This window comes from Acartia tonsa, chromosome 15 (genome assembly GCF_053477335.1).
Source record: "Acartia tonsa isolate MP-2025a chromosome 15, ASM5347733v1, whole genome shotgun sequence".
In the NCBI taxonomy this organism is placed as follows: Eukaryota; Metazoa; Arthropoda; class Copepoda; order Calanoida; family Acartiidae; genus Acartia; species Acartia tonsa.
In genome coordinates, this window is record NC_137274.1 from 8,229,571 (window position 1) to 8,244,592 (window position 15,022).

General features: G+C 38.1%; 2 protein-coding genes across 8 annotated transcripts in view; one reads left to right on the forward strand and one right to left on the reverse strand.

Moving 5' to 3' along the window:
* LOC145306744 (OCIA domain-containing protein 1-like) overlaps positions 1 to 15,022 on the reverse strand; it is a 369,294-nt gene that overhangs the window by 13,374 nt on the left and 340,898 nt on the right. The window lies entirely within an intron of this gene.
* The window catches only part of LOC145307066 (uncharacterized), a 29,310-nt gene continuing 15,588 nt past the window's right edge, over positions 1,301 to 15,022 (forward strand). For 4 of the 7 annotated variants that reach the window (XR_013875269.1, XR_013875270.1, XR_013875271.1 and 1 more), the window contains exons 1-7: positions 1,549 to 1,605; positions 2,874 to 2,952; positions 5,108 to 5,152; positions 6,566 to 6,631; positions 7,997 to 8,061; positions 12,902 to 12,983; positions 13,804 to 13,913. Coding sequence is in view for 2 of the 7 variants with exons in the window: in XM_080149405.1 (XP_080005531.1) it covers positions 2,875 to 2,952; positions 5,108 to 5,152; positions 6,566 to 6,631; positions 7,997 to 8,061; positions 12,902 to 12,983; positions 13,804 to 13,913 (446 nt within the window). In the remaining 5 variants the exon portion in view is untranslated. Of the gene's footprint in view, positions 1,465 to 1,548; positions 1,606 to 2,873; positions 2,953 to 5,107; positions 5,153 to 6,565; positions 6,632 to 7,996; positions 8,062 to 12,901; positions 12,984 to 13,803; positions 13,914 to 15,022 lie in introns of those variants that run through there. The other 3 variants (XR_013875272.1, XR_013875273.1, XM_080149406.1) reach the window with 1 other exon arrangement.

Genomic DNA, 15,022 nt, shown 5'->3' on the forward strand with positions numbered 1-15,022 from the left:
ACTACTGATTTTCTAATCCATCTTTAGCTGATCACATAAAGAACAACTATTCACAAGGCTTCTCTTGTAAAACACAAAACATAACTATCCAAGGTCCCTTTTGCTGAATGCTCAAAACGCAGCTATCTGTAAAGTTCCACTAGCTGATACAAAAAGTACAGCTATTCTCAAGTTCCCTATGGTAGAAAAAACAATAACAGCTACCCACAAAGTCCCTCTAGCTGATACACAAAATACAGCTATCCTCAAGTTCTCTATGGCAGAAAAAACAATTACAGCTACCCACAAAGTCTCTCTAGCTGATACACAAAGTACAGCTATCCACAAAGTTTCTCCAGCTGATACATAAAGTACAGAGCTGGATCTTTAAATCATTTTAATGGTGATTTACATCAGGGCGCACCAAATTTCAGCCAATCACAGCACGGTATTTAAAAAATGCTGCGCTGTGATTATCTGAAATTTGGCGCATCCCGATCTAAATCACCATTAAAATGATTTAAAGATCCAAAAGGTGCTGATCACACAAAGTAGAGCTATACAGAAGATCCACTAATTCTAGGACTAGGTCCCCAAAGTTCAGGTATTCATTAAATCCCCAAAGCATTAGTAGATTTGTAGCAAAGGAAGGTCTCTCTGATTTCAATCTCAGGTCAACAAAGTTTAGGTACAAATCTAATCCACAATGTATAGGTAGAATCCATAGCAAAGGTCTCTAGATAAGTTCCACGCAGTTATTTTTATTGTACCAATAAAGGATAGGTCAGATATACAATAGAGGCCTCTAGTGGCACTTTAAATGTTTGTTTTTATCTTAAATATGTACTTTCAGAAAAAATTTGTCTAGGTTAAGATCCGCTGTCTTTATGATACTGGCACTGCCCTGTGGAAATATTCTTAAAAATTTCAAATATTATGGCAATTTCTCTTATGGTGGTGGTGGTATAATCCTTCCCATAACCTATGAGAAGCAAAACTATATTGGTTTAGCGGTTAGTGAGATCGTTTAGTACATACAGACTACTTTATTGTAAAGATGCTCAAAGTTGTCTTTAGATTCACTCTTCAACTTGACAAGATACCCTACATTTTAACAATTTGTCTTTGTCGAGAAAAGGGATTTTCTCATCTGCTATTGAAGGTAGACGGCTGAAATTTTTTGTAAGAATTCCTATGACATATATGCATGTAGTCGAAACATTATTTTCTCCGTCAGTCTGTCAAAAAAACAAAAACCCTACTTTTTACAATATCACTTTGGCTTTCTTTCCGTCCACCAAAAAAGTGTCAAAAAAAATTTGCAACAAAAAAGTTGTTCCCCCTGGTGGCAGTGGCAAACTTGCAGCCACATTTTACTATATTACTGTATAATTCATACTGTAGATAATACATTCAAAATTTTGTGTCTTTCAGTTTAAATATATAATTATATTATAAATATTGTATATATTCTTATAAATTAAGGTAAGAATTTGTCAGCGAGGCTAGTTTATTTATGTTCGTCTGTACATCATGGATTAGAAAAGTTGAGATTAAATCAGCTGATTATGAAAGTTGGTTTAGACTGGATTTTTTTTGGTTATTGAAGATTCCTTGTAGAATTAGGTATAACACATGTTGAGCTGCTGTTAGCACAAGACGGCTTTTTTTCAGTCGCTTTTTAGGATTTATTGACATTTTTATTAAAAATTTAATTCCAGTTTTTTTTGTGTTGACGTGTTTTACAAAATTTGTACTTTGATTCAAATAGCGCAGCTACTCGAGAATTGGATTATTTGTCCGTCCGTACGTCTGTCAGAACATAATTTAATTTTTTATAAATATTTCTGCTGATTGCTTATGGTAATTGGTCATACTTTCTTTAAACAACCCTTTTAATTGCACGACCTTTGTCTTCAAAGTCCTAACTGTGCATGGTATTAAGTTGCGCCTGTTTTGGGTTAAAATTCGAACTTTTGTCACATCTCTGGCCGACAACGGCCGGATGCTCTACTTGCTGAATTAAGTTCTTTACATAATTAATTTAATTACGGTAGTTTTTTCTTCTAATTTATTTTCAAGTATGGCTTCGAACCGGTTTACATTCGCTGGATTAGAACTCGTTCTCAGTCATACTGAAAAATCACCTATTACATCATATTACAGACAATTTTCCACAAATATTAAAATAAAAATCATCGAATTGATACCAGTTTTGTTATTCTGGGTCTTCGGCACCTATGGCCCAACAAAACTGGCGCTTTAATCTTATTATTTTTTTCTCCTTAATATCCGCGGAAAACTATCTATAATACGATGCGATAAATAACTATCTATAATACAAAGTAGAATGATGTCTGTCCGTCCCTTAAGATTTCGGTAATCACTGAACCGATTAGATTCTCTTCAGGGATCGAATATACCTACTGGTTAATCTATAATACAAGTAGAATGATGTCTGTCCGTTTAAGATCTCGGCAACCACTGAACCATTTAGATTCTACTCTTCAGGGAATATACCTACCTACTGGTTAATCTATAATACATAGTAGTACGATGTATGTCTGTCCGTCTGATTGTCTGAAGCTTAAGATCTCAGTAACCACTGAACCGATTGGGCTCTACTCTTCAGGGAATATACCTACTGGTCCTGTGATAGTTTTTAAGCTAATTTCTTAAGGGGTTGGACACCCCCAATCACCCCAAAACTCCCCCCCCCCCAAAAAAAAAAAAAAAAATTTTGTATAGATTTTTCTTTTAAATTTAAATAACACAATGGTTGATCAAACCTCTTGGGTCAAAGCCCCTGGAGGCTAGGGGCGATGCCGCTAGTAATATAATAAAGTAACTGTGTCTAATCTTTTCCACCATTAATTTTTCCTTTTTCTATCTAGTATGACAGTTGGAGGTGGACGTGTTGGTGCTCTGTGGATTGGGGGGCTGGAGCCTTACATGGATGATGGGTTCTTACAGGTACTGCGGGGACTCTATAGTAGGGTTGGGCCGGATATCCGGTCATTTTCAATACCCGGCCGGATACCGTATATTAAAACTATCCGGTTACATGATATCCGGCTGATTTTGACGCCAGATATCCGGTTATCCGGCTGGATATCCGGTAATTTGCCGGATATCGAACGTTGGCCAGATATCCGGCCGGAACCGGATATCCGGGTTTAGAAGTCAGCCGGATATCCGGTATCCGGACCAACCCTAATTAATTTATAGTCAATCAAATGTCTTCAGATGAAATTTTTTCTACAGACATCCTCTTACTTTTAGCTCATAGGCATAATAAAAGGGATCAAGGACATTGGGCTGTTTATTACAATAGTCTCCAAATAATTTTATTATTTTCTTATTCGTTGGCTATACATATATATATGTATGTATATAACTTTGAAGACTATTATTGAATTGATTGGTTAATTCATGGAGTGGAGTGTCAATCCGTTTCAGCCACTGGTTGTAATCTAGAGACGGGGAAATTTTTATATCATTATTAATTGGGGATTTACATCAATGTATCATCCATTGTCTTATTCTTGTGTTACCGTCTCTGGATTTATTGGAAGCTACTATGTAAAGGAGAACTAGATCGGTTCAGCGGTTGGCGAGATACTTTTGTACAGACAGACATTCGGATAAGCAACAAAGTAACTAAAAATTAACTTATCTATTATCTTTAGAAAATCGATTTTAAGAAATATAAAAAATAATTAAACTACTTCTCCCTTTAAGCAATAGGTACTAAAATATAACAAAGGATATTTAATTTTGACTAGGTAGGTAGATGTTACCCACCTACCCACTGTTATACAGTGTTGTGGATCCGCATTGATTGTATGCGGATCCGGATCCTCCAAATTTGGTCAGTGCGGATCCGGATCCTTGACAATAAAAATAAAATCACCAAATTTTTCAAAAAATATTTATTCCTTAATCTCGAAGTCAAAAATACTTTTAATTTTTAAGTCTGAACCTAAACCTTAAAGATTGGCTCTGATCACAAGAATGTCTTTGTAAGTGACTATTTTATATAAATTTAGGTAGATTTTTCCATAAATTTATACCCCAGGATCCGGATCCTTGGACTCAAAAAGATGCGGATCCGGATCCACAACTATACCCACAAATCTAAAAATCGGATCAAATGCTTCAAATATGTTGTGTTAAATCAAGGCAAGAAAAGTTTGGTGTTCAACTGCAGTTTCACAACCGCTTTTTTAACAGTTCTACATTGTATCTCATTAAAGCATTTGCTCTGTCAAATTTTATTGCTTTGCCTTTTTTGTTGCTTATAATAATTTTTAAAACTTTCCCTTTTATAAACTACTCTATATGTTACTTTATTGATATCAATAGTGGCTGCTGCCCGTCAGTTAGGGACTCTGCATTTAAAAATAGCCTTAAACCATCTTAGGAATTAAAATACTTAAATCCATCTTTGGGCCTATGTGAAGCTTCCCTAATAGAAAACTCGAAATCTTAAGCTTGAGACAAAAAATTGGCCTCCCTTGAATCTGTTAAGGGGGCCAAAAAAATTACCCTTGGGTTAAATTAAGGGGGTGGGGGGGATTTAATCCTTATAGTAAAGAAACACGATTTCTCTGTCTGTATATGTGTATCAAAATATCACTGACCGCTGATCTGATAAGGTTCAACTTACATTGTTAATTTGCATAGGTCCTGGAAAGGTTTTTAACTATTTTGGGATAAGGGTACCTCCACCCTCCCAAGATAAATCTCAATTCCAATCTCTGTGTATCTGAGTCCTAACTTTAGAGAATCAGGGCTACAAACAACTTACCTAGTCATGAAATAAAGTACCAACCTTGTAATAATTTTTTTATATATTTATGAAGTAGGTACTTTTAAATTGATAGTAGAATCTCATTCCAATACATGAAAACATAATAGGTAATCAACACGAAATTATCTCGTTTACATATATGATTCTCCTTTAAAGTGTAGCTTCTCATAGGTCTTGGTAAGGTTTATTACTAGATTTTTTGATATTTACTGAAATGTTTCAGAGGGGGGGGGGTGATCCTGACACCCCCCCCCCCCCCCCCCCTTGGACGTCCCAACTAAGCTACTGATGGATGATAATTCTTTTTTTCTTTAGGCTGCGATGAATATTATGGGGGAGCCGAATGTTGTTTCAATAAAGGTAAAACTTTTTCCAGTACGGCTTCGTAACCGATTAATGTCCGCTGGATTAGAACCGGTTCTCATATCGTATACTGAAATATCGTATTATATCCAGTTTACTACGAATACAAAAATGTACAATCATAATATTAAAACAAGTTTTTATATCCGTTTAGGTATAATACGATGTGGTAAATAACTATTTCAGTGTGTCTACGAAACCGATCAATATCCGCTGGACTAGAACCGGTCCTAAGCCATACTAAAACATCTTGTATCGTATTATAGACAAGTTCCTGCGAATAATAAAATTAAAACCAGTTTTGTTTGATTGGACCTTCGGCCCCTCTCGGCCAACCAAACTGGAATTAATCTTATGTTTAATTATTTCATTTGCTATCCACGGAAAGCTGTCTTTAATACGATGCGATAAACGTCTATTATAAGGAAAAAATACCTCTTTGTAATACAAAGTAGAACAATGTCTGTCCGTCTGTCAGAAGCTTAAGATCTCCGTAACCGCTGCACTGATTGGGCTCTACTCCGCAGGGAATACAGATACTGGTCCCTCGGTGGGTTTAAGCTATTTTGTTGAGATGTGAGACTTCCAGACCCTCCCCCCCCCCCCCCCAAAAAAAAAAAAATCACAAAAATTTTCATAATGATTAGACTAATCCTTTTATGTTAAAACAATTCTTATGGCAGGTGTCCTATTTTAGTCCACTCTCATTGATGAAATGGCAAGATTTGGTAATTTCTCGCAAATTGCCTTTCTATCACTAAAGTCCCTTTACCTAAAACAATAAACAAACAAACTATAACATACCCCCCCCCCCCCCACCCCCACCGCATCTTACCTTATTTTAAGCGAAGTTTTTCCATAATTAGGGTCTGTACGTCAGTTCGTTAGAGCACATGGCGTCACGGTTAGCTTTCATCGTTAACTTGGGCATGATTGAACTGTCCTATCAATTTCAAAATTAAGAAAGCGTAGCATCTCAATAATAATGCTTTTTTAAGTTTTTTTTGCAAAAATATGGTATAATTTTATTTTGGAGTTTTCTACAGAAATAGAGAGGACAATGGGCTATTTATTACACTAGTCCCCAAAGTTTTATAATAAAGTTTTCTTATTCGTTGGTTATACAACTTTTGGGACTTAAGTAAATTCTGATTGGTTGGATTATTAAGTTTAGTGTTCCAACGTTTCAACCACTAATTTTAATCTACAGAAGGAGTAAGTTTGCATATCAGGATTGGGGATGTACATTGTACATTAATTTATTGGTCATTGTCATCCCTGTATTATTGTAGGTTATGACTCACAAGGGCGTAAATATTGGTGGCTCTAGAAATATTTCTTGTAATGCTAGATCCAGGAAGCATTCGTTACCAGCAATATTTGACCATGATGAAAATGTTGATATTGTAGGTTATGACGAACAAGAGTACGGGTGAGCCTGCTGGTTATGGATTTATCAATTTTGACAGCGACCAGGCACATACATGTCAATCAATCACAAGAAATCAGGCTTGGGGGGGGGGGGTTAATGGTTTTCCATTACTACGCCCCTAGAGGCCTCTAGTGTCACTTTAAATGCTTGTTTTTTTGGTTGAAGTCTCTATGATTTATTTTGTGATTTCTCTTTGAAGGGTGGTGGTACCATCCCCCAAAATAGTTATAAACCTTCCCGGAACCTTTGAGAAGTTACCCTGTTTAAAGAGAACCCGATCGGTTTAGCAGTTAGCGAGATCCTTTGGTACAAACACACAGACAAACAGACATCCTGTTACTTTAGTATAAGGATAGATTCGAAACTGATTTATATCCGGTGGATTAGAACCTGTTTTCAGCCATACGAAAAAAACAATAGCATCGCATTATATAAAATTTTCTATGAATATGAAATGAATAAGAATAAAACCAGTTTTTTTAGCTTATGCCTTTGGCATTTCTGGGTATAAAAAAAACGTGTTTTAACCTTATAATTGTTCATTTTTGTATTTGCTGAAAGCTGTTTACAATACGATGCCATAAATAACTATTACAGGGTCGATTTCTCTTGGGAGGTTGGTGGTACCCTCCCCAAAAATGGTTTTAAACCTTTCCAGGACCGTTAAGAAGTTTCGTGGTATGGGAGAAACATATTGGTTCATTGATAAGCGAGATCCTTTAGACATCCTGTTACTTTTAGGTCAGATTTTCCTTGAAGAAGCCAAAAATAAAAATACATTTTTGGGGGGCAAATTATGCTGTTTAAATAAACTTTTGGGTATAGTTTCTTTCGTGACAACGCCTCTTGAGGGGCGTTTCGTCGATTGTTCACAGTAGCTTTTGGTAAGTTATTTTCGGTTAGGTTGGGTGATTGACCCGCAGGGTTAGGAAATTGACCTTCCCGTAGGGGTTAGAATTAGTCAAGAAAAGCTAATGTGAAAATACGACGAAACGCCCCTTAAAAGGCGTTGTCACAAAAGGGACTATACCCCAACTTACTCAAATCAAATTCAAATATTTATTGGGACAAAACAACATATACATTTAATATTCAACATTCATAAATGGTAATTACATTGCATTAAGAATTTATTAATAAACTATTTTTTATATAAACAATGAATACTATAGGATTAACACAATATAATACAAGTATCCAAGGACTGAAAAACGCCTGAGGGCGGTGTTGACAGCCTTTTAATTTTAAACTTCGATTTAAATGTTTTTTTTTTAAGCGGTCTTTTATATAAGTAATATATGTACACTATATACAGCAATATGCAAGGAAGGATGTTTAGGAAAAGTAGGGGGGGGGGGGGGGGAACATCTTTAATATGACACAGTTGACATGTGATAATAATTGTCCAGACGGCCATAGTTGCTATGCACAGGTTGGGCGGAAAGATTATTCCCAACAGCAATCCTCCAATTAGGTAAGATATTTAGTTTTTCGCGCGTTTTTATTAGGGTTGGTCAACGCCGGATATTCGGCATTAGCAATCATCTGGATATCCGGTATCCGGATAGTTTTAATATCCGGTATCCGGCCGGATATTGAAAATGTGCGAATTTCCGGACAGACCGGATATCCGGCCCAATCCGACTGTGTCTGGTATTATGAGACCTTTGGATGTTGTCATTCTCGTCCGTAAAGCTCTTGAAAAAACGTGATTTTTTTTGACTGCCGTTGAAGATAGACTGCTGAATTTTTTCTATGAAATTGGGCAAAATATCTAGTAGCGAAGCTAATCTATGATTTAATTTGTCCGTCATTCATTTGTTAAAGCTCTTGAAAAAATATGATTTTCTCGGCTGAAATTGAATATAGTCAGTTGAAATTTTCAGTGAAGATTTCTAGGACATATTAATGTGCATCTAGCGAATACTGTGTTTTGTCCGTCTGTCCGTTAGTAAACCTTCAAATGACACCAACCTATAGTTAACCTTCAAAAGACACCAACCTATAGGTAGTTAAGACGACTACTCTATAATTCACTTAGTACATCCGTCTGTCCGTTAATCATCCTTTATTTTTTAAAAGTTACGTGATTTTTATAAAGTTTTTCATATTCTCTCTTTTCTTTGTCATGCTAAATGAACATCTGCTTATAACTCATTTTGGCAGTTTGTCTATTTCATAATTTTTTGTGTGCTTTGTTAGAGAATGAGGGAACAATGTGCTGTTTATTAAACTAGTCCTCAAAGTTTTACAATAACGTTTTCTTAATTATTGGCTTAACAACTTTGAAGACTACAGTTAATTTTGATTGGTTGATTCATTAAAGTGTACTTCTTAGTATCAATTTTATTTATGAGCCATTGCCTTATTCCTTTAGATCCCTGGCTTTGCTACCTATGGATGTTGAGATTAGGGACATCCAAGTGGGGGGGGGGGGGACAAATTTCATCGCGCTTCGCGCACCAATCCCCCACACCTACAAATAAAAAAGCTTGGACGTCCTTGGTTGTAATCTATGTTTATTTTAATGGATGTAGAATATACGTGGATATTTTGACAGGGAAAATAGTTGTAAATTTAAGTTGCAATTTTCTCTTGTTGTTGTTGTAGCTCTTCCTTCTTAACCATTATCGTCGATTGGCAGTCCAAGAAATCTTGCTGCTTGTTTGGGTTTTTTCCATAAATCGTGAACTGTGAGCTGTGTGGGATTTTGTGGACATTCAAATATGTGTTCAGTGGTGTGAATGGAGACATTACATTTATCACATTTATCACTGAGGGAAGGGTCAAGTCTTGCTTTATAACTATTTAGATGCTTGCTGAAACCAGAACGAAGCTGAGACAATGTAGATCTGGTGATTCTAGGTAGCTCCTTTTCTGTTTTACTAATCTTGGGAGGCCGTGAGTTGAGGACTCTGTTGTTGCCAAGGTTGTTGATGGAGTCTCTGACAGATCTGGTATGGATAGTCTTAAGCAGTCTCTTGTAAGTTGTTGGTGCCAAATTTGGTGAGGATATCCTGTTTATTTCCTCTCCAAAGCATGTTGTCAATGTTGGTTTGGTTACTCTGGGAGGTGGTGGTGCAGAGAGATCTGTGTAATTAGGATGGTTCTGGGTCTGAGTTGATAAAAGGAATTGCTTGCTTAGCATGTAGCAACGATCCTTAACAGGCATCATCTCAGTTTCTTGATGTACATGATCTGAGCTGGCAATCTTATGGCAACCTGTGGCAATCTTTAGAGCAGAATTTTGGGCAATCTGAAGTTGGTTCCAGGATGTCTTACTTAATGCTGGTGTCCAGATTGGGCAACAGTATGAAATTACTGATTGTCCAATTGCCTTATAGGTATTAGTGATTGTTTCTTTATCCTTGCCCCAATCAGAGCCAGTCAAGGCTTTAAGGATGTTATTACGCGTCTGGACTTTAGCTTTAAGATCTTCAGTGTGTTGTTTGAAAGATAAAAGATTGTCAAAAGTCACACCAAGAAATTTTGGCTTCTTGACAGTTGGTACCTGTTCGCCATTTATCTCTATGGGCAATTCTGTGTTGCATTCATTGGAAGCTGTTGTAAAGAGAGTGGCTGAAGATTTTGATGGGGATATGAACAGGTTTCTACTTTTGAACCAGGTGTCCAAGGTGTTAAGGTAGGCATTTATCTCAAGACAGACGGCTGGTATATCCGTCCCAGAATTGAGTACATTAGAGTCGTCAGCATAACTAACTAGTCCAATGTTTCCAGGTGGGAGTGGCATCTTTGACATGTAGAGATTGAAGAGTATTGGGGACAATACTCCGCCTTGTGGGACACCCTGTTTCATCTTTCTTAGGAGAGACTTTGAGCCTCTGAAGATGACAAAAGTTTGTCTGCCTCTCAGGTAAGAACAGAGAAATCTCTTAATATAGCCGTTGAGTGGGAGGTCTAAAATATCCTTTAGTAGAAGCTGATGGTCAACTGTATCAAAGGCTTTGCTGAGGTCAATGGCTACAGAGATTGTGCGGTCAACAGGTTTCTTCTTATTCAGTCCATTAGTGATGTGGTTCTTGATGTCTTGGAGGGCTGTAGTTGTTGAACGGGCCTTTCTGAATCCATGCTGGTGGTCAGCAAGTTGAATGGATTCATTGAGTGATGGGAGGAGAAGTGCTTCAAGAATTTTTGCCAAAGGGGAGAGAAGAGAAATAGGCCGGTAGCTGGATCCTTCATCGGCGGGTTTGCCCGGTTTAAGTAAAGGGATAATTTTACCTTGTTTCCAGATACCAGGAATAATTCCACTGTTGACTGATCTGTTGTAGAGTTCTGTAAGAAAGTTAATGCCATGGGGTCCGATGTTCTTGAGCATGATTGGTGAGATGTCGTCAGGGCCAAGAGCTTTGGAGCTCTTGGATTTCTGGATAGCTTTCTTTACCTGGGAAGGTGTAAAGTAAACCTTGGAGCCTTTAGGGTTTTTAAGATTCCTGAGGTAGTTTCTGAGGCGTTGATCAGGTTTCTTGTCACAGGAAGGGGTATATTGTTTGTTGAACTTTTTTGCCATTTTTTGAGGGTCATTTGTAATCTTGTTAAATTTAATGCCCTGATTTTCTGGTTGTTTAGGTAGGTTGTTCAATCCTTTTATTGTTTTCCAGAGTTTTCTGGAACCCTGTTGACATTTAGAGAGATGGTCAGTCCATTTCTTCTTGCGATGTTCATTAGCAATTTTATTTATGTTGTTATTAAGTTCAGGGATCCTGTTGTCATTAGGATTGTGTTTCCTTATTTCATCTCGTTCCTCAATAAGGCTAACAGCTTCTCTAGGCAGAGCATTAAAGACCTTTGGAATCCTGCCAGCTGGGATGTACTTTCCAGCTGCTTTTTGGATGGTTTTCCTGAAGTATTTTTCGGCATTGTGAATGTCCTTGTCTTCATCTCCAATGTGGCGAGCATTGGCGAAAATTTCTTCAGTATGATTCTTAAAGCCTTCCCAGTCAGCTTTATCAAAGTTGACATAGGTCTGCTTTTTGGCTCTAGTCTTTTGAATGTCTGCAGATAGGCTGATTACAATTGGTAGATGGTCAGATTTCATTTTGTGTTCAACTTTCCAGGTGGTACATGGAATGAGGTTAGATGAAGCAAAACTGATATCTGGAGCTGTAGATGAGTTGGTAGTGACTCTGGTTGGTAGATCTTCATTTATTACACCAAAGTTTATTCCAGAGATGCTGTCCACTATGTCTCGGCCTCTAGGATCTGGAGAATCCTCAGAGTACCAGAGTTCATGGTGTGCATTGAAGTCTCCCAGGACCAAGGATGAATCTGACAGGTCACTGAACAGATGGTTTATTGGAGGACTATAGTCTTGGGCACAGCTACTGGTAGGTGGAATATATACATTTCTTATTTTTAGAGGTTTCTGTTTGCCAGGTATGCTGATGGTAATAGATTCTGTATGAGGATCATTTTTGAGGGCATTAGGTGTTACTTCTAGTTGGAAAGGGATGTCTTCGTGCACAAGGAAGGCAACCCCTCCTCCTTTGTTTGTCCCTCGATCTTTCCTAACCAGGTTGAAGTTTTTGATGGCAGGTAGCTTGGATTTATCAGTTAATTTGGTTTCTTGGATGGCAGCTATCTTAATATCATCCTTCTCAATAAAGTGGAGTAGTTCATCTAGTTTTCCACTAATGCCGTTGATGTTATATTGAAGGAGATTAAGGTTTCCAACAGGTTTAGGGGTGGAGGGGGGAGTGGGGGGAGTAGGCAGGAGTGGAGCTGGTGGGGGGGAAGGGGGTGGTTGTCTGGAGCAGCAGGGACCATGCCAGTTTTTGTCTTTCTTTGATGGATTTGAGATTAGAGCATTTAACATGGATCCAGTTTGAGCAGCAGTCACATTGTACAGCATATGATGAAAGTCTTTTTGTACAAATGTTACAGAACCAAGGTCCAGGGTTTTGTTCAACTCCTGCTCTGATAAGTAGCAGCCGAATGAGGGTAGCAGGTAGGTACTCATTCTTTGTCAGGTAAATTAAAAACACAGTGCAGAGGATAGCTCATTGTCAGATTTATGGAAAAACCAGATGGTTGTGGTTGACGATATGGATAGATGGTTGAGAGTCTTGAAGTACTGGTTCTTGGCGTGGCTGCTGCTGCTGGTGGTGTTGCTGCTGCTGCGTACGGTAGATCCACGGCGTAGACGTGACCAGTGTAGGATCCACAATTTTCTCTTGCTTTTATTGGTCGGGCCGTTTACCCAATAGGAGGGAAGAATCGTTGTTTTCAGCCTGCTCAACAGAATCTGAAAATCTGGTGTAAGATCCAAGTAATAATAAACCTTTTTTTTATTTTAGATTCAAGTTGAACCATAATAGCACAAGACTAGCACCCGGAGAGATTGATACTAGCATCTGGGTAGGGGATCTTACTCCTGAGGTAAATACTGTGTGTGGGTGTGTGTGTATGTGTGTATAGCACATGACTCGCACCCGGAGAGATTGATACTAGCATCTGGGTAGGGGATCTTACTCCTGAGGGAAATACTGTGTGTGTGTGTGTGTGTGTGTGTGTGTGTGTGTGTGTGTGTGTGTGTGTGTGTGTGTAGCACATGACTAGCACCCGGAGAGATTGATACTAGCATCTGGGTAGGGGATCTTACTCCTGAGGTAAATACTCTGTGTGTGTGTGTGTGTGTAGCACATGACTAGCACCCGGAGAGATTGATACTAGCATCTGGGTAGGGGATCTTACTCCTGAGGTAAATACTGTGTGTGTGTGTGTGTGTGTGTGTGTGTGTGTGTGTGTGTGTGTGTGTGTGTGTGTGTGTGTAGCACATGACTAGCACCCGGAGAGATTGATACTAGCATCTGGGTAGGGGATCTTACTCCTGAGGTAAATACTGTGTGTGTGTAGCACATGAATAGCACCCGGAGATATTGATACTAGCATCTGGGTAGGGGATCTTACTCCTGAGGTAAATACTGTGTGGGTGTGGGTGTGTGTATAGCACAGCACATGACTAGCACCCGGGGAGATTGATACTAGCATCTGGGTAGGGGATCTTACTCCTGAGGTAAATACTTAAGCTACATACAGAATTTCATCCTGTTTACATATAAGAAAGTATTTGTTGTATGGACTTATTAGAAGCTTCACTTAAAAGTTGATTGATGTCTGTTTAATATTTAGCGAGATCTTAATCTACTGACAGTCAGATGGCCATCCTGTCACTTTTGTATCATGCATATTAATTCAGGTGGACGATTTCGCGTTGTACAGATTTTTCACTGGTCGCTACACCAGTGTCAAGTGCGCCAAGGTTGTGCTGGATGAGTCGGGATTTAGCAAGGGATACGGATTTGTCAGGTAAAAAATGGTTTATTACATTTTCCTGCATTTTCTCCCAAGAAGGAATGTTCTGGATTTCGTTTTTTGCTTTACATTTCTCAATAAATGTTAAGAGCCCAAACTCGCGGATTTGGATTAACAGATCTACTCCGCATCGTCGGGAATGTGATTGTTTCAAATTTCAGCTTAACACTGCGTCTTAACTAGGTAAATCATTAAAAACGGTGCTTACAGGGGTGTACATTCTGCACATGATCCCCTATTAATAGGGGAGGAAGGAGTATAAAAAATATGTGAAAAGGGAAGGAATGAAAAAATTAAGATCACTGAAAACATTTTTTCCCTCCTTACCTAATGAAAAAAGAATTTAAAAATATGTGGGAAGTGGGATAAATGAAAAAAAAAATAAAAAGTACCTACCTAAAACATTTTCCATTTTTTGCTTCTGGGGGAAAAATGAATCTTGTGCAGAATATACACCCCTGAATATACACCCCTGAATCTAGGGTCAACACGACGTCTTAACTAAAGACGTTGAAAAAATTCCTACTAATTCAGATGCGCGACGTTTATAATTAAGGTAGGGGTATTGCCTTTGCCTAAAACAGGCACAACTTATTACCATGTACATTGTACAGTTAGGAATTCCAGACAAATGACGTATGATAGTTGGTTGTCTTATTGGTGTTACTTGAACCTAATACCCCGGGTGTGTGGACAGAAAAGAAGATATTGACTCCCCTTAGGTGTCAATTCTTAATTCATGGAACTAATTAATTCCTATACAGCAGCCTGGACCACATGTTTCCAGTAAGACTTCAAAACCGATAAAAAGCCGCTGGATTGGAACCGGTTCCCAGACATACTGAAAAATTCATACGAAATTTAGATTAAAGTGCCATTTGTGCATTGATTACAAGATGGTTGCACTAAAAAAAACTTACGGATCATGGAAAGAATACGATGTAGCGGGTTTCATCGTATTTTACTGTTATTTTTGATAGATTATTTTAGATAAGGTAAGGTAAATGTTATTGATTACCCCGCAGGGGCTAGAAATTGGTGAAAAACTCCTGGGAAAATACGACGAAACCCGCTACTTCGTTTTCTTTTCATGATTCGAACTT